This window comes from Marasmius oreades, chromosome 5, assembly GCF_018924745.1.
Source record: "Marasmius oreades isolate 03SP1 chromosome 5, whole genome shotgun sequence".
Classification (NCBI taxonomy): Eukaryota; Fungi; Basidiomycota; class Agaricomycetes; order Agaricales; family Marasmiaceae; genus Marasmius; species Marasmius oreades.
This window is the reverse complement of record NC_057327.1, coordinates 1,465,116-1,486,359: the sequence shown is the minus strand read 5'-3', so window position 1 is coordinate 1,486,359 and position 21,244 is coordinate 1,465,116. Positions and strand designations below refer to the sequence as shown.

Below are 21,244 nucleotides of genomic sequence, written 5' to 3'. Positions count from 1 at the left end.
TGTATCTTACAACAGTCTAGTCCGTCTAGTTCTTCAATACACACCACTCACGCAGCTATGATCATCACAATTTCTGTGCGACTTGTTCTGTCACCTGTGAGCGTCTGTGTAAAGATCCGCACAACTTGGCCTTATCCCTCATTTCAAAACTCAAAACTCAATTCATGTCGGGGCTCGGGCTACAGTACGTATTATTCTACTGTCTAGTCCTGTAAATTGTTAATGCCGCCTGATAGTACTAGTGCGTGTGTATTTTCTTCATACGTTTTGTAGGTCTTCCTAAGTTCATTCTTCACATGGACAGCCATGGCCACTAACGGCCATGACTTCTCAAAATACTTCCAAAGTAACGATTTCCCTTCCTTCCACGACACTACCATCATTCGCGAACGGATCCTAGAAAAGTCATCTCGCGTTACACGCATGGAAAATGAAATTTCCCTTTTGAAAGAAAAGTTACAGACCGCCAAGGCCGATCTGGAACTACACCAGAGCTTGTTATCTGGTGTACGCCGACTACCTACTGAAATCCTTGGAGAGATCTTCATGTTGTGTGCGAGAGAGGATTGCAGTATCTCGACTCTACCAGATCCTATGAAAGCACCGATGCTTTTTTGCCAGATCTCAAAGGCCTGGCGTGCAGCTGCGACATCCAATCCGTTGATTTGGTCTACTTTTGGGATTGACGTTTCTCGGCAACCCCGGATTCTGGAACTCACAAAGCTTTGGTTTCAGCGGTCGCAAAAGTTACCCCTTATTCTGGGGTTACGCGTTAATCTAGATGAGAAGCAGGAGCTCCAGAAGATACGAGCGATGAATATCCAACTGATTAAAGAGTCTATCCTACCCAATTTTACGCGATGTCGGTCCTTCACCTTGCGTTGTGCAGGCGAGTTTGATGATTCTCTTCTTGAAGAAATTCCCGTCTTGTCTTCAACGAATCTCGAACATCTGGATCTTCCTCTTGACCTCCCCAGCTGCCCTTTTATGTTCCAGTGGTGCTTCCATCTCGCCATTTCGTCTCCACAATTACGACGGTTGACTTGTGGAATACCCTCAGTCTTATTTGTTCCAAGTGTTTGGTCAAACATTGAGAGAGTCGACCTTCGGTTCATGGGCTTAACAGCTTCGGATGTGGAATCCTTCTTGAGAGTTGCCCCCCGTTTGAGGCAACTCAGCTTCGGGCTAGTATCACGGGCATCTCAACCCCAATCATTGGCGTTACGGGGCTCCATTCTCGAACACGACACTCTAAGATCCCTTCAAATCTACGACCGATTCGGAGATTTGGGATCCTTAATTGACTTTCTCAAGTTTCCCAAACTCGTCGCTTTATCCATATCTGGAAGAAGGTATCCCTGGCCTCACGGACAGATGTTGGCGTTTCTAGAACGATCCAACTGTGCTCTACGACTTTTGAATGTCGAGAGCACGACGATGACGTCGGATGACCTTATTTCTTACCTTTCCATGGATCGCATTCGACGGTCCTTAGAGGATTTGCGGGTTAACAAGACGGTACCGACTTCCAAGACGTTACTGGAGTTCTTGACGCTTAAATCGTCGTCTGAAAACCCAGTTCCGATTCCGAGATTGCGAAGTTTCATGTGTTCTATCGATGCCGTCAATCAGGCTTCACATTTCGAGCTGTTTTTGAAGAGTCGTTGGCATCCGGATAAGGATGGGACTAACGACGAGGGTACAGGTGGTGATTCAGTTTCCATCTCGAACCTGAAGAGAATCTATCTCACGATTGTTTCTCCCGTTTTTGACGGGGCGACCATCGAAACGCCGGCATTGATGGAACTATTAGAAAAGGTTGGAAAGGAGCCGGGCGGTGAAGTGAGCGTCACGATGTATAGGCTTTCGCAGACGTTTGATGAGGATCATTCATCGTTGCCTCCTGAACCTCCGAGTCCGCCTACTAGTGATTATGATGGTTGATGAGGCTTGGGGGTGTGAGTAGATACGACACGCGAAGCGGTGATACTCTGACTTCAGCCCTTGATATCAGGTACTCCAACGATATAGTACAAACGCAATTCACTGAAGATTGGTGATTCTAATACAATACAGAACGAAATAGACTGTCTTAGTGAACCGTGGACATGGAAAAATCATGAGGGCTCATGGACGCTCCATCCAGTTCGACTTGTTCGACATTCGTTTCACATAGCACCTTCACTCTTGGAAATGACATACCTAGCCACGAATCATCAGTCGAACAGGATAGGAAGATGCAGCATCAAATAGAACTCACCAAGCATGAATTACTCCAGGAATCCATCCTAAGATCGTCAGAGCGACGTTTATCCAGAAATCTACCCATGAGACCGTCGATATAAGGTCGCTCACAAGTCCACAAATTGGGTAACTCACCAGCTTTGAATCCACGCTCTTTCCAAGGCCAAGCACAAAAGTCAATACTAATTCAAATATTAAAGGGATAACACGGAAGCTCACTTATGAATACCGAAACTGGAGGCAGGAGTCTACAACGAACTTGTAAGTAGTGCAGATAGCAGTAGGTCGTTATACTTGCATTGCGAGGAAGTAGAGAAACACATCGAAATTTGAGGAAGGCTTGGACATGGTAAATGGGTACGATACTGTGGTGGTACTTAATACCAGCTGGGTCACGGGCCCGGGTGTCAGTAGGCGGCGCTCACGTGATCCCGTCCTGACAAATAATCATCTGCAAAGTCCGCGTCATTCCGACGCGTTCTCCGAGTCCTCCCTCTCACACCATTTTTCTGAGCCTAGCCCAAGCTAGACCATTTCCAGGTGCCAAGAAGCATGCATCGACATCTCACTGAAAAGCTGGCCAGAGGCATTCTCTACGGAGCTAACAAATTCAAATCCACCATTTCGATTTCCTCTGCTACACCCTCGCCTTCGTTAACACCAAAATCGGCTTTCTCAACTTTAATGAGAGGGAAGGATAGACACACAGCCGCAAGTCGGTTGTCGTCTAAACGCGCATACTGCAGCCATTCATGTTCACGGCCTTTGAAACATACGTCGTATTGTCATGACCGAGCGAAGATGGAATTATGGAAGCGAGATTTTCATTCTAGCGGGGGTGATTGCTCTTCTTTCCTTTTTTTGAACCTAGCGCGTTGACGGGAGTTGGCTGTGTCTTTTGTAGTGACACAACATATTGGGATAGACAGACCTGAACCAGGAACTGGGTGAGTTTCATATCAACCCTGAAAATCCGCAAAGACGTGGGCGACTCACGAATAAATTTTTGACAGGATAACTATACACTTCAAGGACTCGAAAGGAAACCCGATAGAAACCGTGGAAGCCAATGAGGGAGACGATCTACTGAGTATCGCACATGAGTACGATATTGACTTGGAAGGTATGTTTCTAGACTCTCAACTGAAGACGCTGTTTTCTCCCTGTTGTTTTTTTCTCACTTCTACAATCAGGCGCATGCGAACGCTCTGTAGCATGTTCAACTTGCCATGTCATCCTCGAACCCGAAATCTACGACAAGTTACCCGAACCAGAAGACGACGAGAATGACATGCTCGATATGGCGTTTGGATTAACAGATACAAGTCGGTTAGGATGTCAAGTGTACATGAAAAAAGAGTTGGATGGGTTAACGGTCACACTGCCGAGTGCGACGAGAAATATGTTTGTTGATGGTGCGCTACCCTCGTGGATCGTGGATTGATATTGGCAATGGACTGAATAATTTTTTGTCTTTGTTTCCCCCCGTTTGTAGGAAAGAAACCCCGACATTGATGGACAGCCACTTTAGAACTATATCTTCGCTTTGTACAGATAATGTCACCACTATATCAGATCACCCTGCTCCTCCCATTCACCCAGCTTGAGGATGACCGCGGACGAGATGGCGTACAAAGATTGCATGGTTATCCCGAGCTTCTCTCAAAGTAGCAAGGGGGGAAACAACATACGTCCTCATTAGCTGGCACTCCGACTAAGGAGAACAGGTCTGTTATCGAATGGTCCAAGTCAATGATAGCCGACATGAGTCAAATCTTAATTTTTTTGGTAGAGATTGAGTCCTTCCTGACAATGTGGTTTAGACGACCTCGGACCATGGAAGGAAGCGTTTGGGAGGCAAAGTAATTGTCATTCGGGTGTCCTGAAAATGCTCGATACTTGATGAGATCAAGTGTTTGATCCCCTCTCATTCCACAACCCACCACCAAATATCGCTCGCAATTTCCATGTTTCCTCCTCTATTTCTCAAACCTCGATTACAGGGACGTCTTGGTTGCCAATACTACCATTTGAAGGTGTTTGTGTTGGAATGCGACGTGAAGAGGACCCTACGATGTGCGAGAACAATATGAGAATCCGACAATTGGGGTTCAGATAGGATGCTCGTACCGACGATGATGGTATGGGACATCAAGCTCAAGCCTCGAATACCCGAGTAGTCTTCCTTCAAGTTCAATTGGGAAAGGGTTTGGGGCGGCAAAGGGTTATGCTGTGAATAGAATTACTGGGTCATGGACACCGGGCCAGCGTCATATGATTACATGGTCGAGTGCCCATTTAGTCGCCGCAACATGAAGTTCAGATTGGCCCGAAATAGTGAATACAAAGTCTTCGGTACATCGTTTTTCATACCTGTTGACAACTAAGAGGTTGTTGCGCAGGGCAAGAAGCGGCAGTACATACCTGTATAGGCTTCACTTCATCTAGCGCTTTTTTCGTCGCCTTCACAATAATCTCCCATTCCACACTATGAAGCTTCTGTGCAAACGTTTCAAAAGGTTCGTCTTTCTCGATCGGCACCTCTCCAACAATCAACGGCTCTCCTCGATCGACCTCTTTAACCACTCTATGCACCATCACTCCCGAATGTGATACTTCCCCCTTCTGTGCCGCCTCGTAGGCTCGCTCGATGGCATTTGCACCGTCGAACGCGCCTGGTAAAGCAGGGTGGAGGTTGATCACAGGAATAGGTGGCTCAGCTCCGTTCATCAAATCGAGAAATCCATCTCCAAAGACATGCATCCACCCTGCTAACACGACAAGCTCTGGTTTCTCCTTCAACACGATCTTGGCCACCACTGCATCATAGTCATCCCGAGTTTTTCCAGGATTTGTTTTCAGGTAAGGTTGTAAAGCAAGATATGCTGTTGGTATCGGAGGGTTCGCTTGTTGAGCTCTTGTAAGACCGTATGCGGCTTTCCGGTTAGAAAGAACTAGTGTGATTCGAGTTTGTGGGAGAGACTCCGTGTTTTGTGCGTCTATCAACGCCTGGAGATTGGTTCCTAATCATTGGTAAACTGAAGGAGTAAGAAAAAGACAAGGAGAGGAATGTTTACCTGACCCGGATATCAGGACTACAATATTTCGAAGCGAACTCATGATCGAAGAGGGAGATGCATGGTGATGATATTTATGGTGAAGAGATTTGAAGAGATTTTAGAATCAAACGCGGTCACGACACTGACTTGACGACTTAACACCACGACCGCGAAACAATGAAATCCACCAGAAGCTTGTTTCTCGTTTCTCGGGACTCTCTAAATGGTTGTTGTACACATGGAAAATATAAGAACTCGATGACCCTCGACGCCGACGCGCCGGCGTGTCTTGAAGAGCACGTTATTGGTATGTTGTCCTTCATCTGCAACCGAAAACATGAACTTGATTATTCTCACAAAGTGAAATCGGAACGCGAGAACCAATGCTTATCCAAATCGACGACGGATGTAGGCACTGGACCTGCTTCTTAGCCCTTACCATCATGTTCGAAGAACCAGGGCTCCCGCCGTTATCCTCAGGACACTCTGGATCGTCTCCGCCCTTGACCGGGTATACTCATTTCTCAACTCTTTTCTATCGGCAAGGATCAAGAGAGAGCCCTGTTCAATAACCTTGTTGAGCAAACAACCGTCCATGGACGGTTTTGGGACGGAAATATCATCTGTGGACGATGACGACGAGCAGTCTGTAGAGCCGATGATAAGCGTAGACGAATATCCTCTGGCTTTCGGAGAGACTAGCAACTGAATTTTGTTGAGTTCACGTTTACCGTACTCCGACTGACCCCTTGAATAAGTCTCAACAGTTTGCATTGAAACTGCCATAGGAGAATCGCTCAGCCTGGAACAAGTAGCCTCGACTGTGGTATCAGTCGTGTCTGGCTTTCGGTCACCCCTCACACATACGAAGCCCAAGATCACTAATGAAAAGCATTGCAGTAAACCCAGTTCGTTCTCGTGATCGTTCTTGCGGCCATTTGCTCAATTGTGCATGTGCATAATACCGTGAACCTTGGTTAGAGATCGCTTTCTTTCTCAATAGGATGTCTGTCTTCGAAATGAAGCCTGATTGATTCGGAGAAGCGGAGGACGATCTTGTCGTCAACGACTTCGACCAGATGTCGATTCGGCACATGGAGGATTACTAGAACTATACATGAATAAGTCCACGTCAACTTGTTTGCCGTTTGCAATCCATAACGTAGGAGGTAGTCGATATGATATTTATCCTCGTGATGTAAAGCTGTTCCCTCGCTGAAAGAATAATAGGAATTGCGATGACTAGTACTCGCAAATGACTGCGTCAATGAGTATCGAGCGTAGGATTTGAAAAAAAAAGTCTTCCCCAATTAGAGGCGTTCGAACAACCACAGCAATAGTTGCAGCCGGGATAAAAATGGGAATGTACTTCCAATTAACAATAAAGTATTCATTAAGGGCTAGAACTTCCACAGTTTGATCGACCCATCTTTAACAACCGGTTCTCGTCTGGTTCGCTTGAAGCGAATAATATCATCCTCTTCATTTGAATCTTCAACGTCTTCGACGGAGAAGTATCTCGACCCGGATATAGATAGGAGATGCGATGATGTGGGACGGAATGTCGTGTTCGTAATAGAGTCTGTATCGGTCCATGTGAGTAAAGTGTACGTCAGTGAACACGAAGAGATGACATTTTACCTTTGTGTGCTTCAAAGGCTAACGATGGAAAGACCCTCACCGGCTCCTCGTAATATTGCTGATCTATTCCGTCTTCCGGTTCATTCAAGTCAAAAATCGATATCACTCCATTCTAAAAAAAAACGGAAGAAGAATAACGATCAGAGGATGAGAACAACTGGGAGATGAAATAGAGTACACACTTGCCCACCAATAGTCAACCATCTTCCACTGATATCAACGTCAAATCGTCTTTTCTGGTTCGTCAAGTCCTCTGTCGTTTCTCTATGCGAAGAAGAATATATCTTCCACGGTATGTCCACCCTCGTGCGTAAATCCCAACATAAAATCTCCGTACGTCTTCGAAATGAAGCGTATAAGAGATGTGGCCGCATTGGGTTGAACATCAGCTAGTTGTCAGTGTGAGCTCGATTTTTCTACGCTGGAAAAATTTTGTTTTTCTTGTCGATTCATACCTGTGTAATGCCGGCTCTGAAATCACTACCCAAGAACATGACGGGAATCTCCCCTCTAGTTTCACTAAAGACTGCTACGTTGGATTTGTTCGGTGTTAAGGATCCAGCAACGAAGTAGTCGGATCCGTATGATGGACAGAAAGCTAACGCCGAGATGATACCTAGGGAAAAACATCCTTTAAACTCCCAAGTGGTGGTTAGGCGTAGGACAGGCGAACTAACCTTTCAACCCATCTTTACTTTGTTTATTTGGAGTCGTCATCAAACGCGACCCTTCCCCGGGTTGGCTGACGTTGAAGACTTCGATGGCGTTTTCAAACCCGCAGTAGAGTCTGGAGCAGGATCGAAGGCAATCAGCGACACATTAGGTTGACAGAACGGGGGAATGATCCTTACCGAGTGCCATATGGGTTGAATGCCATGCTCTGGGGAGCAACGAAACGTTCAACATGGTCAATGATTGGGTATGAAGCTCGAAGCTAAGTGAAGATACAAAGGTTCAGCGAAACTGGACGTCAAGAGTAGAGAATTACAACCAACCCTCCCATTCGAGGCGTCCAATAGCTTCACTGGAGAATCTCGTACTGATGAAGCAAAGCAGAATGATGCTGGGATTTCTGGAGAAGCAGTCGGATACCATAGGAAATCGACTATGGGAGCAGGTTGTTGGAGGGTCAGAAAGGTAGGGGTCGAGCGTGAGCTGGAGGTCGAGTCGCCTATGAGCAGGATAGGGATAAGATTGATATATTCCGTCCAGATTTTCGCGAATATTTACCCACTGGAGAGGGCTCGTTCAAATGCAAGGAAGAGCTGGTCAGATTAATTCAAGACCATCAGGGAATGAAGACGAAAGTGATAACACACGCACAAACGCATCATCCTATACGTCCTATCCTCACACTGAGTGAGAACCAAAGATCCATCTGGACACCTGTAGTAGTTATCTTTGAGCATTTGTGAGCGAACAGGCTTGGAAATGCAACGAGGTCCGACCATTTTGCTATTCGAACGAAGCTGGATGGTGAATCGCATGATGGTGTGGTTTCTTGAAGATGGGGACGTTGTGAAATATTGTATGGAGGAGGAGACCACGTAGGCTGCTCGTCCGGCGTTGTCGTCGACATGAGTGTTCATAAGGAAAGAACATTTCCGGATTTCGGTGTAGAAACTACGGGCCGCGAAAACTCAAAGTTTCAAGCATCGCCAAACTACAACTATGGTAGAATTTATTCGACTTTACTGATCAACTCTCGCAATTCCCCAATGCTTAAACTCCACCGTTCAGCCAACGCGTTTTCACCTGAATCACCCTCCTTCTGTTGCTCTCTCTGTATCCACCCTTTCAATGTCTCTTTATGTTCTTGAGAGAGATGGCCATTGCAACTGACAGCATATGTTCGGAGTAGCCTGATCAAAGTCAACACGGGTGGACGAGAACAAACAGAGAACTTCGGACTAACCCCACACCCTTCTCCTCAAAATTAACGTCTGCCTCCTCGATATCGCCATCCTCCCCGCGAGGAACTGGACTTATCAATCCCTCAATAACTGTACTTACTATCCCATACTTTTCCAATGCCTTGATCGCAATGGGAGAGGTAGCTTTACGATCAGGATTCGTCAAGTGCACCGCGTGTGAATTGGGATGCACAGGCTCCGGAGTCCGTTGTTCTTGCGTATTGGGAGTGTGAAGATTATGTTCTGATCCCGCGAACTTGGATTCCGTTGGCGTTAGAAGGGTGCTCAAGAGGAATGCAACTTTTCGTCTGACAGAGATATCGGGATCTTTGGAAGAAAGTAAGAAATTAACCGTAAGATAGCGATATCTTCATACCTTGTAATCCATGCTTGAGCTTCACCCAACCGTCTGTATCGTCATCGTCCAGTTTTGAAAGAGCGGTCGCGTTGTGTTTAAGAAGTCCCGACAATACGTAGATGACTTTGGATCGAACTTGAGGTGATACGTTGGTGTTTCGGGAAAGAAAAGAGGTAAGAGTCGGGAGGGGGTTCAGGGACAAGTACTACCAAAAGTGGATATGCTTAGATTTCGCAACTCAGCAATTCGAGATACAGCCAAGCTCACAGAATCTTGAGCGGCTGGATTATTCTGGAGTGCCGTTCCGATCACCCAGAGAGCCTGGAGAACAACAGGAGGTGTCGATGAATCCGATGTTATGAGAGCGTGAAGAGGCGCCCATATCTTCAGTTTTTCGAGGTCTGTCAGCAGACGTCAGACAACGGGGACATCTTTCCTGTTCTTCTACAACTGACTGTTCGCATTATCAATCTGTTCGACGAGCTGTAGAATTTTCTTTCAGAATCTCTAAAGACCATACGAAGATGATCGAAAGAGCACCATTTCTAGATGATCTAGAGCATCCACCCTTTCATCTTCACTTCTATTGGTGTCAACAGCGACTGCTATATCGTCTTTCATCTGCTCTGCGTCAGATTTGCCCAAAATTGCGTTAATTATTTCAGGGTTGAGATCCTTTCTAGGTTCTGGAGGTTTGGAGCCATCTCCTGGCGTAGAGTTTTGGATGGACCATTTGAGAAGAGATTCCATGGTGTGGATAATAGATAAGTGTACGTGGTGAAAAATAGAAGGATATCAATACAATGAATGAAGAGAAATCTTACTGATACAGACAAGGAAGCTGAGGGAAATGGAAGGAATGACCTCGAAGCGTCGAGACAAGTTAAACTCCGGGCCGGTTTAGGTTACCGGCTAGGACGAGCCGCGGCCACTAAGGTGAGTACGCCTTTACATCACAAAAATCCGGGGATTGGGATAATGGATTATCATGACATACCTGTGAAATCTTATCCCAGAATCAGTATCATTTCCCTGCCAGATGATGGGATACCTTATTTTGGATTATACCGGATTAAAACCGACTGGGTAAACGCTAATTACGATGGCTCCTCATCTGCTGTTATCACTTATCTGACGACCTACCATCAAATATAATGTAGATATGACATGATATGACATTATCAATGTTTGCCCTACACCGGGGCAAAAAAAAAATCTGTAATGCTCATTTCGGCGTAATTATTTCATATATATGGTGCACTTGATGTTGCTATATCAGGGATTTCTTAATTTCTGTTTCTGATACCAATTGACGTGACTGCAAGCTATAGATAGAGTAACAATTATAATTATTATATTTTGGTTTAGTATATTTTACGGTTTTTAGAAGTTAACAGTCACATGCATGCAGTACCAAGTAACCGAAACCGAGTAAGTTAGTTCGTACTTACAAGTACTATTTATTGAAGGTCAAATTTAGGCCTAGTGCTAGCGATTTTGATTGCGTTACGCGCGCGCGCCGGCCATACCTACGACGTACAGGTTCATCCCCACATTCAAAATCTGAGTTTAGGACATGTAATATGCACTCATCTACTACTCTACCTGCTCTACAGGTGATGATCCTGAATATTATACAGTTCTAAGATGGTCACTGCTGATACATCTAACAAGGCCAACAAAGGCACCCCCTTGTCCTAATGTAGAAGCCCTACATTGAATGATACCCCATTAAATTTTGTGGCATGAAGGACTCCCTGTCACAACCAGCTTATTTTATTTATTACATCAGGCAGGCTATAGTCATTATGAGATAAGCAAACAAAAAAATTATTGGGGAGTTGTACGCTATGATGACAAAGTCAGAAATTCGGGAGGGAATGAACTCCACATTATTTCCTTTTGGAGATCATTCAGGGTTTGACAACTTAAAATATTCATACCGGATAGATGATGGAAAAATATATTGACTTGGTAATCTGCCCGGCAAAAGATAATGGATGATATTGGAGTATCTGGTTTCAACGTCCTGACACGTGGTGACAAACTGTGTAACAGTATATCACAATTCGCGATTTTTTGTGATGTATTATTTCTGTAAGGATATGATGCACGTACAGACTCATCCCAGGCTTACTGTTCTCCATTTTTACCGAAAAAACGCCTTCTGCCCACGAGAATCAAAATCTGACTATCAACAGACCGTTGGCTACATATGCTCTGTGAATTCTTTTTTTATCAATACATCACAAGATGGACGAACGAATCTGATTATTGGGGAAGAACGACAGTTATGTGGAAAAACCACTCCTCACAATTTAATCTGCCACCCCCGCCGCGGGTGCCAGTTCAAGTGACCTTCCACACCACAAAAGAACCTGATGATAAAGAAGAACGTTCAAACGACTATAAATGGCTTACCAGTCTTTACAACAAACTCAGAAAATGGCATTCCAGCTTCTCTCACTCCTCGTCGCTACTTCTTCTGCTTTAGCCGTCACCGTCAATCTCTCGAATAATGTTCCAGGTGGCACATTCGTGGTCTCTCCCTCTCTGTTCTCTCTGTCCATCGAACAAGACCGGTGGACTGATTGGGTTGGACTAAACTCTCGGAACGAATTTTTCTTCAACACCCTCGATAACCTCGTTCGTATTACTGGAGAACCCCCTCGACTTAGGATCGGAGCTGATTCTGAAGATCACACAAGCTTCAACGGTGCCTTGGTGGTATGTTGTTTTCGTTGCTTACGCGTATTCTCACTGAGATATTCATTAAGACTCCACAAGCAGCTTTTCCTCCTCCGACAACGACAGTGCCATACCCAGAAGCTAGTTCGGTCGTCGTTGGGGATGCTTACTACAGGACCGCGCGGTTCTTGCCACCCAGTACGTGTGATTGATCTGGGAAGCCCTAGGCTGACGTCCTTTTCCCTCCAGATACTCATGTCAGTTGGGGAGTTAATTTTGGACAAGACAATATCACCGCTGCTTTCCTCGAAGCTCGGTCTATCGCGAACGCATTTTCGTCCCCCGAAATCGCAGCTTCTGGAATCAAGCTCGATTTCATTGAAATCGGTAACGAGGCTGACCTTTTTCGAAACAACGGATTCAGGTCCCCGAACTACACGGTCACGCAATACGTTCCTGAGTAAGGAGTTAATCGTGATTTCCTGTCTCTTACTAATGCCACCTGACGGTTAGATGGACCACATTCGCGCAGAATGTTTCCGCCGTTGCGAACATCTCCTCCAAGTCGTTCACAAAGTTTCTCGCTGGCTCATTTGCTGGTTCTGGTGGTAGCGGTAACTTTTCCGCAAGGGCTATTATCGACAAAGGCATTCTTTCATCGCAACCAGGTGCTCAGATCACTGCGTGAGTTTTCAACTCGCGAAGTTGCCACAGTCCTCGTCTCACGGTTCTATGGTAGCATTTCACAGCACCTTTACAGGTAAGCATACAGCACCGTCCTTGACGCTGCCTAAACAACTTACATCTTCTCCGTAGTGGTTCATTCTGTAGTGGAAGTGGCGCCCTTCTCCAGGATCTGATGACCAAGTCAACGGTTCGATCCAACCTCACAAGATTCATACCTGAAATCACCGCAGTTACGAGTAGGAACCTTGAGTATGTCTTCGGTGAAACGAACAGTTTCTCTTGTCATGTAAGTTTTGCGTTCACTTCCTCATTGTATCTCACGTTCACGATCGCTAAATTTTCAGGGAGCCCCAAACGTTTCAAACACCGCAGGTAACTGCACTTCCCGTCTAAACGAAGTCGTTGGAGCTCAATTTCCATTTTTAAGGTGCTGCGCTGTGGACGTTGGATTATGCTTTGTTTGGGTTGGTTATTTCTTTTGCTGGGGTTTTCTACGCCTTCGATATACAATTAACGGAATGCTCTGTAGGCGAACGATTAACATCACAAGATTCTACTTCCACGAAGGTATTGGCTTCAAGTACAACCTGGTCAGTTTCATATACTTCTCCTCAATAATACCTACCGATCGCCTCTTCAGATTCAACCTGCTACTCTCACTCGTTCAATCCTCGATGGTTCTAACTTGCCCACTCCTTTACCTCCCCATGTGCAACCACAGTACTACGCAGCCATCATTGCTGGAGAGGCGATCGGGAAGAGCGGAAGTACGCAGATATCTGAACTTTCGATCAACGATTCGCGAATTACCGGATATGCATTTTACGAGAGAGGTGTTCTAAAGAGAGCGGTGTTTATTAACTTGCAAGCGTTCTTGAGCGGTACTAGTGGTGCCCGTCCTAGCGTGCATTTGGATTTTAGTGTTTCTGGCAAAACGAGAACGACAGTGAAGAGGTTAACTATTGGGTGAGTATTGCGGGTGACTATGGTCAATCCGTTCATGTTAACGGATCAATTTTTTTTCCATGATTGAACAGCCATGCGGACGATGCGTCTGGACTGAAGTGGGGTGGACAGAGCTACGAGACACCTGATGGGCGTGTCAACGGAACGTTGTCGCAAGAGAGTGGTCTGGTCAGAGACGGTTTGGATATCGTTGCGACGGAGGCTGTCCTTGTGTCCTTCTCGTAAAAAACGTCTGGTCGTTGTTCCAACGTTTCCAGGTATTTGTGTGAACGCCCATGTACTATATGATCACTACTAGGAATTTAAATCCTTCTCTGGACCCCGTAGGACACTATGTCTTTGAGACACGGCATTTATATTTGTTCCTGAGAAAGAGTTTTCCCTTGGTGGAAACATATAGTCGAATCAAATTTGTTGATTCAAACCCCGTCACTGCCTCGTTAAGAGTCAGGTCGCCGCGAATAGTCGACTTGAGTAAGGTCCTAAGTAGGTAAGGGAGTCGTTTTCTTTTCGTACTTGAGTTGAACCATCGCCACGTGGCGGCGGCATGTCAGAATTTCAATTTTTACCGTTCCATCCTCTTCTCACCTTCCCCCCCTCCAAAAACTTGGCTTTACTCTACGTCCTCATTTTATTTTCCAAAAACTTTGTCACCGTGATGGTTCTGATCTTTTCGGTGCCGGGAATACTCCTTAACAGCGTCTCACTACTACGATATATATCATATTCATAATAAGGACAATCGACGTTAACATGGTATTGCCCACGACACGCAAGTCTTCATAGATCTCAAGTGCTGCGACGATCCGAAAACCCGCAAAATTCTTCATTGAGCACGCGAAGAAATAATTGGTTCTTGCACTGGGGCCCATTGGCATCAGTGGTTTCTGAATCGCATCTTCGTCTCGGGTGAATTCGAAACGGATCTGTCCTTTGAATGGTTGCGGAAGAGCTTTGTCCGATTATCCCGAATGGTTGCAATGAACTTTCAATTGTGGGTGTTGTCTTCTTCGCGGCCCACTGATCATGATCTCCTTACTATTTCTCTATCCTCTGGAGTCTGGCAGGTCATCGACTCTAGGTCGCCACATTCGAGGACCCAAATCAATTCATATTCGGCCGGCTCATCAATGCATCACATCCTGTGAAAATATATATTATTACAACCTCCAAGATCATCCTTAGCCTACTTACATTTTCATGGATCTGCGCATGGCACATGCTCACTACTTGGGCAGATTTGCCGGCCCGGGCGTGAAACGACATGAATGAAAGTCGCGAATGACGGGTCTAATTCGTCCTTTCTGCTCCAGTTCCTAACTCAAGTGATCTGGTCTTCAAAAAAAAAAAGAACCTCGTGATAAAGAAGGAGATGCAAAAAACTATAAGTGTTCCTTAGCACCTTTTACAAGATCAGACTATGGCACCCCGACTCTTCTGGCACCTCCGAGTCCTCGTCGCTTCCTGCGTTGTTTCTGCCGTCAATGTCGATCTTCCGACCGATGCTCCAGACGGTGCATTCGTCATCTCGCCTTCCTTGATTTCTCTGTCCATTGAACAGGACCGTTGGACTGATTGGGTCGGACTGGATTCTCGAAACGAGTTCCTCTTCAACACTCTCAATAACCTGGTTCAGATCACTGGAGAGCCCCCACAAATTAGGATTGGAGCGAATTCTCAAGATCACACAAACTTCAACAGTGGCGTGGTAGTGAGCTATTCTGTTTCTCTTTCACTACGCGTCCTCTTCACCGAGAAGTTCACTGAAGACCCCACAAGTCGAATTTCCTCCTCCGACAATGACGGTGCCATACCCAGAAGCTAGTTCTGTCGTCGTTGGGGACGCCTACTACAAAACTGCCCGGTTCTTGCCCCCCAGTGCGTGTGACTGATCTGCGAACATTGGACCGATCTCCTACCTGTCTTCTTCAGATACTCACGTCAGCTGGGGAGTTAATTTTGGACAAAATAATATCACAGCTACGTTCCTTCAAGCTCAGTCTATCGCAAAAGCGTTTTCGTCCCGTGAAATCACGAATGCCGGAATCAAGCTCGATTTCATAGAAATCGGTAATGAAGCAGACCTCTTTCGGAGCAACGGATTCAGGTCCCCGAACTACTCGGTCTCTGAATACGTCCCTGAGTAAGGATTTGCACTGTATGTTCTTGTCTCCCACTGACGCTACTCTGCGGCTAGATGGATTGCCTTCGCGAAGAATATATCGGCCGCTGCGAAAATCTCCTCCAAATCACACACAAAGTTCCTTGGTGGCGGATTTGCGGGTGCCGGTTCTACTGTCAACTTCACTGCACGGGCTATCATCGATCTCGGCATTCTTTCATCGGAACCAGGTTCTCATATTACTACGTGAGTTCTTCAACACACGCGAAAAGTTGACAGAGTTCTTGTCTCACAGTTCTATGACAGCATTTCACAACACCTATATAGGTAACGGTACAACACTAGCATGAACTATAGCTCAGTAGCCTACATCTTTTCTGCAGTGGTTCGTTCTGTAGTGGAAGCGGCGCACTTCTTCAGGATTTGATGACCAAGTCAACGATTCGAGCCAACCTAACCAGGTTCACTCCCGATATTGCTGCAGTCACGAGTAGGAATATCGAGTATGTCTTTGGTGAAACGAACAGTTTCTCTTGCCATGTTAGTTTTGGCACACGCTCTTTAGGCTCGTTGTATCTCACATTCGTGGTCGCCAAATTCTTAGGGATCTCCGAATGTTTCAAACACCGCAGGTGAATACTGAACCTCCCAGGAACGCATTGAAGCTCATCCCTGCAATCTTTCAAGGTGCTGCGCTGTGGACTTTGGATTATGCATTGTTTGGGTTGGTTTTTCTAGCCCGAGGTTTCCCGCGTCCTTCATGGTTCAGCTCACAAACTGACCTGCAGACGTACGATCAACATCAGCAGAATCTTCTTCCACGAGGGTATCGGTTTCAAGTACAACCTTGTTAGTTCTCACTACTTTCCATTAATCAATACTCACCGATGGTCCCTGCAGATTCAACCGGCAACTCTTACTCACTCAATCCTCGATGGCTCTGACCTGCCTGCTCCTCTACCCCCGCACGTCCAACCACAGTACTACGCAGCCATCATTGCCGCAGAGGCGATTGGTAAGGGCGGAAGGACGCAGATTGCTGAACTTTCGATCGACAATACGAGGATTACTGGATATGCGTTTTACGAGAGCGGTGTTCTAAAGAGAGCGGTGTTTATTAACTTGCAAGCGTTCTTGAGCGGTACTAGTGGTGCTCGTCCTAGCGTGCATTTAGATTTTAGTGTTTCTGGCAAAGCGAGAATGACAGTGAAGAGGTTAGCTATTGGGTGAGTATTGCGGGTGACTGTGGTCAATCCCTTTATGTTAACGGATCAATTTTTTTTTTCATGATTGAACAGCCATGCGGACGATGCGTCTGGACTGAAGTGGGGCGGACAGAGCTACGAGACAGGTGATGGACGTGTCTGTGGGGATTTTTTGGAAGAGAGCGGATTGGTCAAGGACGGGTTGGATATTAGTGCGACGGAGGCTGTCCTTGTGTCCTTCTCGTGAAAAGCATCTGGACGTTGGTTTAGCCTTTTTCAAGTATTTCATATTGCTTGAACGGCCCCTAGTAAGATCCTCGTGTGTTGCTTTTTCCATGTTTAAGGGAGATCAAAATGGTATGCCCACTGGATGCGTACGCTTTTATGAAGACCACAATACGCGTCAAGTACCTCTGGTGTGCCCACCATCTAGCGGGTCGCGGTCGGTGCTTTGGCACAACTTATGTAGCGAGTACTAAGTTCAGTTTGCGTTAAGGATGTTTGGAGGCAAGCTGAGTACCAGTCGCCGGACGTCAAAGCCTTCAAGCTTCAGGTTCGGGCTCAACGCTGCTCAGGAAATCCATTATTACATGACCCCATGTCAAATATGTACAGTAGCACAATCACTAGTGTTGTTGCGATAAATCGAAATTGATGAACAGCACTGGCAACTCATCCCAAATAATCCTACTGGCCGGCCCGGAACCCGAGTCGTTTTCCACCTCTTTTCCGTACTACTCGCTCGAGTTGTCGTACACACCTTGTTCTGTACGAAGCTCTTGAAGCCCTTTTCAATTATCTAGATCATCGTCGACCGTACACCGCCTTTGCGCTACTAGTAGCTCAAACGCTCCTAAATGCTCCACAAAACTCATCACATAGCAACTGCAACGTGTAAATGAGTCCGAATAAGAGAGGCTTCATCGTCCAACCCCTCAAGTGCTCCAGATTGCCACAGGTGTGCGGGCGATGTCGTTCAGTCGATCCTTAATCAACTTATACGGTGAGTACTGCACGGTCGATCTTCGTTCTTAGAATTCACACATCCAAATAAAACGCCAGGCTTCATTCTGGCTTTGGGGATTTGCCAGACTGCCTTAACTGCTGCTCTTTCCGGGGATTCTGTCTGGTCACCTGAACCGGGTTTTTCATGGTTTACGGAACTAGCTGAAGCTAGTCATCTCGTTGGTATGTTCTATGCAATCCTCGTAGCTCTTCTAAATCTCATTCACCAAGTACAGCGTACGCTTGTACAGCTACCGTACTTTCATTGTGCACATGGGTATGGGTCAGCGTCTTGTCAGTAACACCATCGCCATTATAAAATATTAGCACATGGTCAGACTTGCGTACAATAACAGATGAAAGTCTGACCATCCATTGGCACTTGCTTTTCCTCACTTCCTCTCGTTCGCGATTCTTTCGGTCCTATGGCTCGGTTAGAAATTCTTTTCGTGTGCGTTTTACAAAAAGTTTTCTAATGTTGCTCGTACCAGTGCTCGGTATCCTACTCTTAACTGAAACGAGGTTCTCTTGCGGAATGGATCCCAGTTTGGTAGGGCCGAAGCCTGGTGTGGTCTGACGATAACTACAGGTGCAATAGGATTAGTGCTTTGGTTGTCAAGTGCGCACCCGACCATCCTTGATGAACCAAACAATCTGATTTACGGTGATTATTTTAGCACCTCGCTGCTCTGATTATCTACACGACCAGTCGCAAATCAAGTTCGGGTCCGGGTCTGCGATCCAGAATTGTATCTCAGGACGGTGAAGAAGATCCTGGCCCTCTGAAAGGACCTATGGAGGCTCCTACAGCTGTTCGCACAGCGTTGTACTGTACATCATCATTTTTCAGATGATTTCATTGCGGAAACCGCAGCTTTGATTATCATTCTTGGCGTTACCGAGAGTGGGATTGCGTTATTTCATGCTCTGCTTCAACAGGGTATAGCTGAGAGTACGTAGGCGTCTGATGATCGCGAGGCCCATCAAAATGGTTTCACATTGAAATTCAGAGACAGTTGTTTCACTCGCGTGCGGGTTTTCCTTCATCAGCTGGATGTGGGCTAGGGTTCTGTGAGTTTTCGAGTTTTGTTCAACCTTGACTTATGGAGTTTTGACTTGGATTCCATAGCCTCAGCTATCATCGCCGTCCATTCGCGAGGCGAACCCTTACTCGTCCTTCAACCCACTTTTGCAGCCTTGCTGTCCTTGAACTTGGTAAGTTCAGATATGCAATATGATTGAAAGGCGTGCTGGATTCTCTTCGTTTCCTCACGCAGTTGTCGCACTCATGGTTCTTTCTCGCACGACAAAACAGTGTAATTTAAATATACAGGATGATCATGACTTTTGTTGGGTTCGAGGAGTTACTGGAGGTTTGTCAATGGGTTTGTTGGCCACATGTACATTTGTTTTCTCTGACTCCTTACGGGTGATGCCAGCTCATTGACACACGTTTGTCCCTGATCACCAGTGGCTGCCTCGGCTGCGTATGTCTATTTCAGGACGGTAAAGGGTGGTGGGAGGCTGTCCGAGAGTAATGTTGCTCAGTTTAATGGGAAATGGAGGAGTACAACCAGATGAACGATTACCCAATGATCCCCGAGATGGACATTTTTCGTTGATGCATGTTGTAGTTCAATTTGTTGTATTATTTATTCATGTACCTACTTTCTTCAAAGCGAACCGTAACAGCGAGGACATCCTAATGGTGTTGAGAATCTTGCTGGACCACTCCACAGACGCAATTTGGAGTGCCTTGTGTTACCGAGGTTACAATAATGATGATTTCTTTTCTGGAAGGTCAGTTCCTTGGGGCGCTACTTCTTTTTTTATTTTCTGCAGATTTACGTGTTACAAGCCGTCTAGTGCTAAGACATACCGTTGGGACGCTACTTGGCGTTACGGGCTGAACTTCTTTGCATCCACTGGTAAAATGTCGCTACCACCTGGACATGGGCCATCGCTGTCGATCTGAGATGTGGTGGCTTCAATTGACGGTCGCAGATCATTTTATTCTCTATTTTTGCCTATGATGATGATCAATAACTCTTCATCTTGATCATGATGTCGACTACCTCAGTTGACCGGGTGTATAGGGATGTACCCTTCAAAGTATATGTTCGATGAAGTTGATCGTTGTATGTGGCAGATTATGATCCTGCTTGAACGCTTGTCCTTACACCGCACATTTACGAGTCATGATTCTGAAACAGGTAGCTGTTTCGCTCCGAGAATGAGCTGACGCCCTTGAACGACAAGGTCTGGAACGGTTGTTTAGACATCATCATAAATCTACCTGCACGGGGATCATAAGCAGTATAAGGGTAGATGAACCATGAGATCCACGAAATCATTTTAGGGTCTGGCAAAGTTACAGCATATGTTTTTGGAGGCGAAAAGTTCTGGGGGTGTCCTGTCAGCACAGGTCTGTGATCAAGAATATGTTTTATCAAAACTCCGAATTGGTCTTCACAGTGACCATCTACGGGTTCCGAATCGGGAACGTTTGAGGTAATCCCGGCTTTCAAGAGGCTTGTCGCGGTTAATATTTGAATACCTCTCATGGATCGTTACCACGCTGAACCTGAGAACCGTTGGGAATGACCCGTGTCCCGTTGCTGTTCAATGAAGATGTACTTATCGAGTTTAATTGGTTTTCCTGAGCAGTTTACACCGTGTCACTGTGCATAAATTCATTAGCAGTACTTACCACCTGGATACGATAGTTTGCATGTATGTAGCCTACTGTCGTGACTCGTTTCAGCTTGACATTCGACGAGGAGCAATGTTCATCGATATCTAAGCGCTTGGCGCACCAAGTACTAGGGGGACAAATATCGTTGTTGGAGCTTGACTCCACCTGTGACGGTGCACGGTGTTTTACAGCGACATCCAAAATTGTAGCGCAATTATGATTTTGTGTAGCTCCCCGCCCTTGTTTGTAGTAAATAAAAAGTATTCCAAAATTGGCAAACCATCCCGACGCCCGAAGTTTGATCCAGCCAATCGGCGTAGGAGCTCTGCTTCCCCGCCCTTGTCCCCTCAGCGAACGTGATACCCACAAAGCACCAACTTACCTCATGGTTACCAAATTTGGATTACTTGCTTTATTTACAACAAACAAAGGCGGGGAGCTACACAAAATCATAATTGCGCTACAATTTTGGATGTCGCTGTAACTGAAACACTCATGCCGGAAGCCATGAGCCACTACTGAAATGAAACCAATGGACAGTTGCCGAGTCTTCGGAGCGAAAGAGCGAGAGCATGTGCAAAGGGACACTCGCGACACCGAGTTTGTGGCGGGAGGTTTTTGGAGGCTAAGTTAGGCTAGCAACTGGTAACAGGCATTTTTG

General features: G+C 46.0%; 10 protein-coding genes across 10 annotated transcripts; 7 read left to right on the top strand and 3 right to left on the bottom strand.

Moving 5' to 3' along the window:
• Positions 1-222: 222 nt before the first annotated feature.
• Positions 223-1,944, top strand: E1B28_008500 (uncharacterized protein; the record flags this gene model as incomplete). The annotated part of the gene is made up of 2 exons (XM_043153312.1): positions 223-241; positions 305-1,944. 2 exons carry the CDS (start codon positions 223-225, stop codon positions 1,942-1,944), a joined length of 1,659 nt encoding a protein of 552 aa, XP_043008596.1.
• A 782-nt stretch (positions 1,945-2,726) lies between these two features.
• On the top strand, positions 2,727-4,127 carry E1B28_008499 (uncharacterized protein). Its single transcript, XM_043153311.1, has 6 exons — positions 2,727-3,082; positions 3,149-3,191; positions 3,258-3,367; positions 3,438-3,659; positions 3,740-4,012; positions 4,068-4,127. Exons 1-5 carry the CDS (start codon positions 2,797-2,799, stop codon positions 3,757-3,759), a joined length of 681 nt encoding a protein of 226 aa, XP_043008595.1. The 5' UTR covers positions 2,727-2,796; the 3' UTR covers positions 3,760-4,012; positions 4,068-4,127.
• A 126-nt stretch (positions 4,128-4,253) lies between these two features.
• On the bottom strand, positions 4,254-5,411 carry E1B28_008498 (uncharacterized protein). The gene is made up of 4 exons (XM_043153310.1): positions 5,322-5,411; positions 4,669-5,267; positions 4,375-4,617; positions 4,254-4,313 (listed from the first exon to the last, which is right to left on the bottom strand). The coding sequence occupies exons 1-3, from the start codon at positions 5,362-5,364 to the stop codon at positions 4,612-4,614; spliced, it is 648 nt and encodes a 215-aa protein (XP_043008594.1). The 5' UTR covers positions 5,365-5,411; the 3' UTR covers positions 4,254-4,313; positions 4,375-4,611.
• Positions 5,412-6,703: 1,292 nt separating this feature from the next.
• E1B28_008497 (uncharacterized protein) lies at positions 6,704-8,533 on the bottom strand (the record flags this gene model as incomplete). The annotated part of the gene is made up of 9 exons (XM_043153309.1): positions 6,704-6,885; positions 6,945-7,056; positions 7,127-7,333; positions 7,400-7,560; positions 7,622-7,731; positions 7,796-7,878; positions 7,940-8,115; positions 8,175-8,209; positions 8,268-8,533. The coding sequence occupies 9 exons, from the start codon at positions 8,531-8,533 to the stop codon at positions 6,704-6,706; spliced, it is 1,332 nt and encodes a 443-aa protein (XP_043008593.1).
• Positions 8,534-8,625: 92 nt separating this feature from the next.
• E1B28_008496 (uncharacterized protein) lies at positions 8,626-9,965 on the bottom strand (the record flags this gene model as incomplete). Its single annotated transcript, XM_043153308.1, has 6 exons — positions 8,626-8,806; positions 8,860-9,184; positions 9,234-9,420; positions 9,483-9,616; positions 9,671-9,698; positions 9,756-9,965. 6 exons carry the CDS (start codon positions 9,963-9,965, stop codon positions 8,626-8,628), a joined length of 1,065 nt encoding a protein of 354 aa, XP_043008592.1.
• A 1,378-nt stretch (positions 9,966-11,343) lies between these two features.
• Positions 11,344-12,351, top strand: E1B28_008495 (uncharacterized protein). Its single transcript, XM_043153307.1, has 3 exons — positions 11,344-11,437; positions 11,499-11,942; positions 11,993-12,351. Exons 2-3 carry the CDS (start codon positions 11,628-11,630, stop codon positions 12,113-12,115), a joined length of 438 nt encoding a protein of 145 aa, XP_043008591.1. The 5' UTR covers positions 11,344-11,437; positions 11,499-11,627; the 3' UTR covers positions 12,116-12,351.
• Positions 12,159-13,781, top strand: E1B28_008494 (uncharacterized protein; the record flags this gene model as incomplete). Its single annotated transcript, XM_043153306.1, has 9 exons — positions 12,159-12,370; positions 12,417-12,587; positions 12,643-12,663; positions 12,720-12,876; positions 12,935-12,962; positions 13,018-13,054; positions 13,120-13,180; positions 13,231-13,556; positions 13,628-13,781. The coding sequence occupies 9 exons, from the start codon at positions 12,159-12,161 to the stop codon at positions 13,779-13,781; spliced, it is 1,167 nt and encodes a 388-aa protein (XP_043008590.1).
• A 1,107-nt stretch (positions 13,782-14,888) lies between these two features.
• Positions 14,889-17,187, top strand: E1B28_008493 (uncharacterized protein). Its single transcript, XM_043153305.1, has 11 exons — positions 14,889-15,267; positions 15,316-15,434; positions 15,489-15,699; positions 15,754-15,924; positions 15,985-16,005; positions 16,062-16,218; positions 16,283-16,310; positions 16,366-16,402; positions 16,467-16,527; positions 16,579-16,904; positions 16,977-17,187. The coding sequence occupies exons 2-11, from the start codon at positions 15,356-15,358 to the stop codon at positions 17,128-17,130; spliced, it is 1,245 nt and encodes a 414-aa protein (XP_043008589.1). The 5' UTR covers positions 14,889-15,267; positions 15,316-15,355; the 3' UTR covers positions 17,131-17,187.
• A 665-nt stretch (positions 17,188-17,852) lies between these two features.
• On the top strand, positions 17,853-18,207 carry E1B28_008492 (uncharacterized protein; the record flags this gene model as incomplete). Its single annotated transcript, XM_043153304.1, has 3 exons — positions 17,853-17,886; positions 17,946-18,071; positions 18,125-18,207. The coding sequence occupies 3 exons, from the start codon at positions 17,853-17,855 to the stop codon at positions 18,205-18,207; spliced, it is 243 nt and encodes an 80-aa protein (XP_043008588.1).
• Positions 18,208-18,313: 106 nt separating this feature from the next.
• Positions 18,314-19,335, top strand: E1B28_008491 (uncharacterized protein; the record flags this gene model as incomplete). Its single annotated transcript, XM_043153303.1, has 9 exons — positions 18,314-18,321; positions 18,380-18,385; positions 18,443-18,507; positions 18,566-18,637; positions 18,739-18,840; positions 18,899-18,959; positions 19,018-19,103; positions 19,166-19,273; positions 19,328-19,335. 9 exons carry the CDS (start codon positions 18,314-18,316, stop codon positions 19,333-19,335), a joined length of 516 nt encoding a protein of 171 aa, XP_043008587.1.
• Positions 19,336-21,244: the final 1,909 nt, after the last annotated feature.

Excerpts from the sequence above, each read along its gene's own strand:
- E1B28_008499 (XM_043153311.1), top strand. The coding sequence starts at position 2,797 with ATGCATCGACATCTCACTGAAAAGCTGGCCAGAGGCATTCTCTACGGA. Across the intron at positions 3,192-3,257 it reads AGACCTGAACCAGGAACTGG|GATAACTATACACTTCAAGG; the intron begins GTGAGTTTCATA and ends AATTTTTGACAG. Across the intron at positions 3,368-3,437 it reads GTACGATATTGACTTGGAAG|GCGCATGCGAACGCTCTGTA; the intron begins GTATGTTTCTAG and ends TTCTACAATCAG.
- E1B28_008498 (XM_043153310.1), bottom strand. The coding sequence starts at position 5,364 with ATGAGTTCGCTTCGAAATATTGTAGTCCTGATATCCGGGTCAG. Across the intron at positions 5,268-5,321 it reads AGTCCTGATATCCGGGTCAG|GAACCAATCTCCAGGCGTTG; the intron begins GTAAACATTCCT and ends ACCAATGATTAG.
- E1B28_008495 (XM_043153307.1), top strand. The coding sequence starts at position 11,628 with ATGGCTTACCAGTCTTTACAACAAACTCAGAAAATGGCATTCCAGCTT. Across the intron at positions 11,943-11,992 it reads GCTTCAACGGTGCCTTGGTG|ACTCCACAAGCAGCTTTTCC; the intron begins GTATGTTGTTTT and ends ATATTCATTAAG.
- E1B28_008493 (XM_043153305.1), top strand. The coding sequence starts at position 15,356 with ATGACGGTGCCATACCCAGAAGCTAGTTCTGTCGTCGTTGGGGACGCC. Across the intron at positions 15,700-15,753 it reads GTCTCTGAATACGTCCCTGA|ATGGATTGCCTTCGCGAAGA; the intron begins GTAAGGATTTGC and ends CTCTGCGGCTAG. Across the intron at positions 16,528-16,578 it reads TCGGTTTCAAGTACAACCTT|ATTCAACCGGCAACTCTTAC; the intron begins GTTAGTTCTCAC and ends TGGTCCCTGCAG.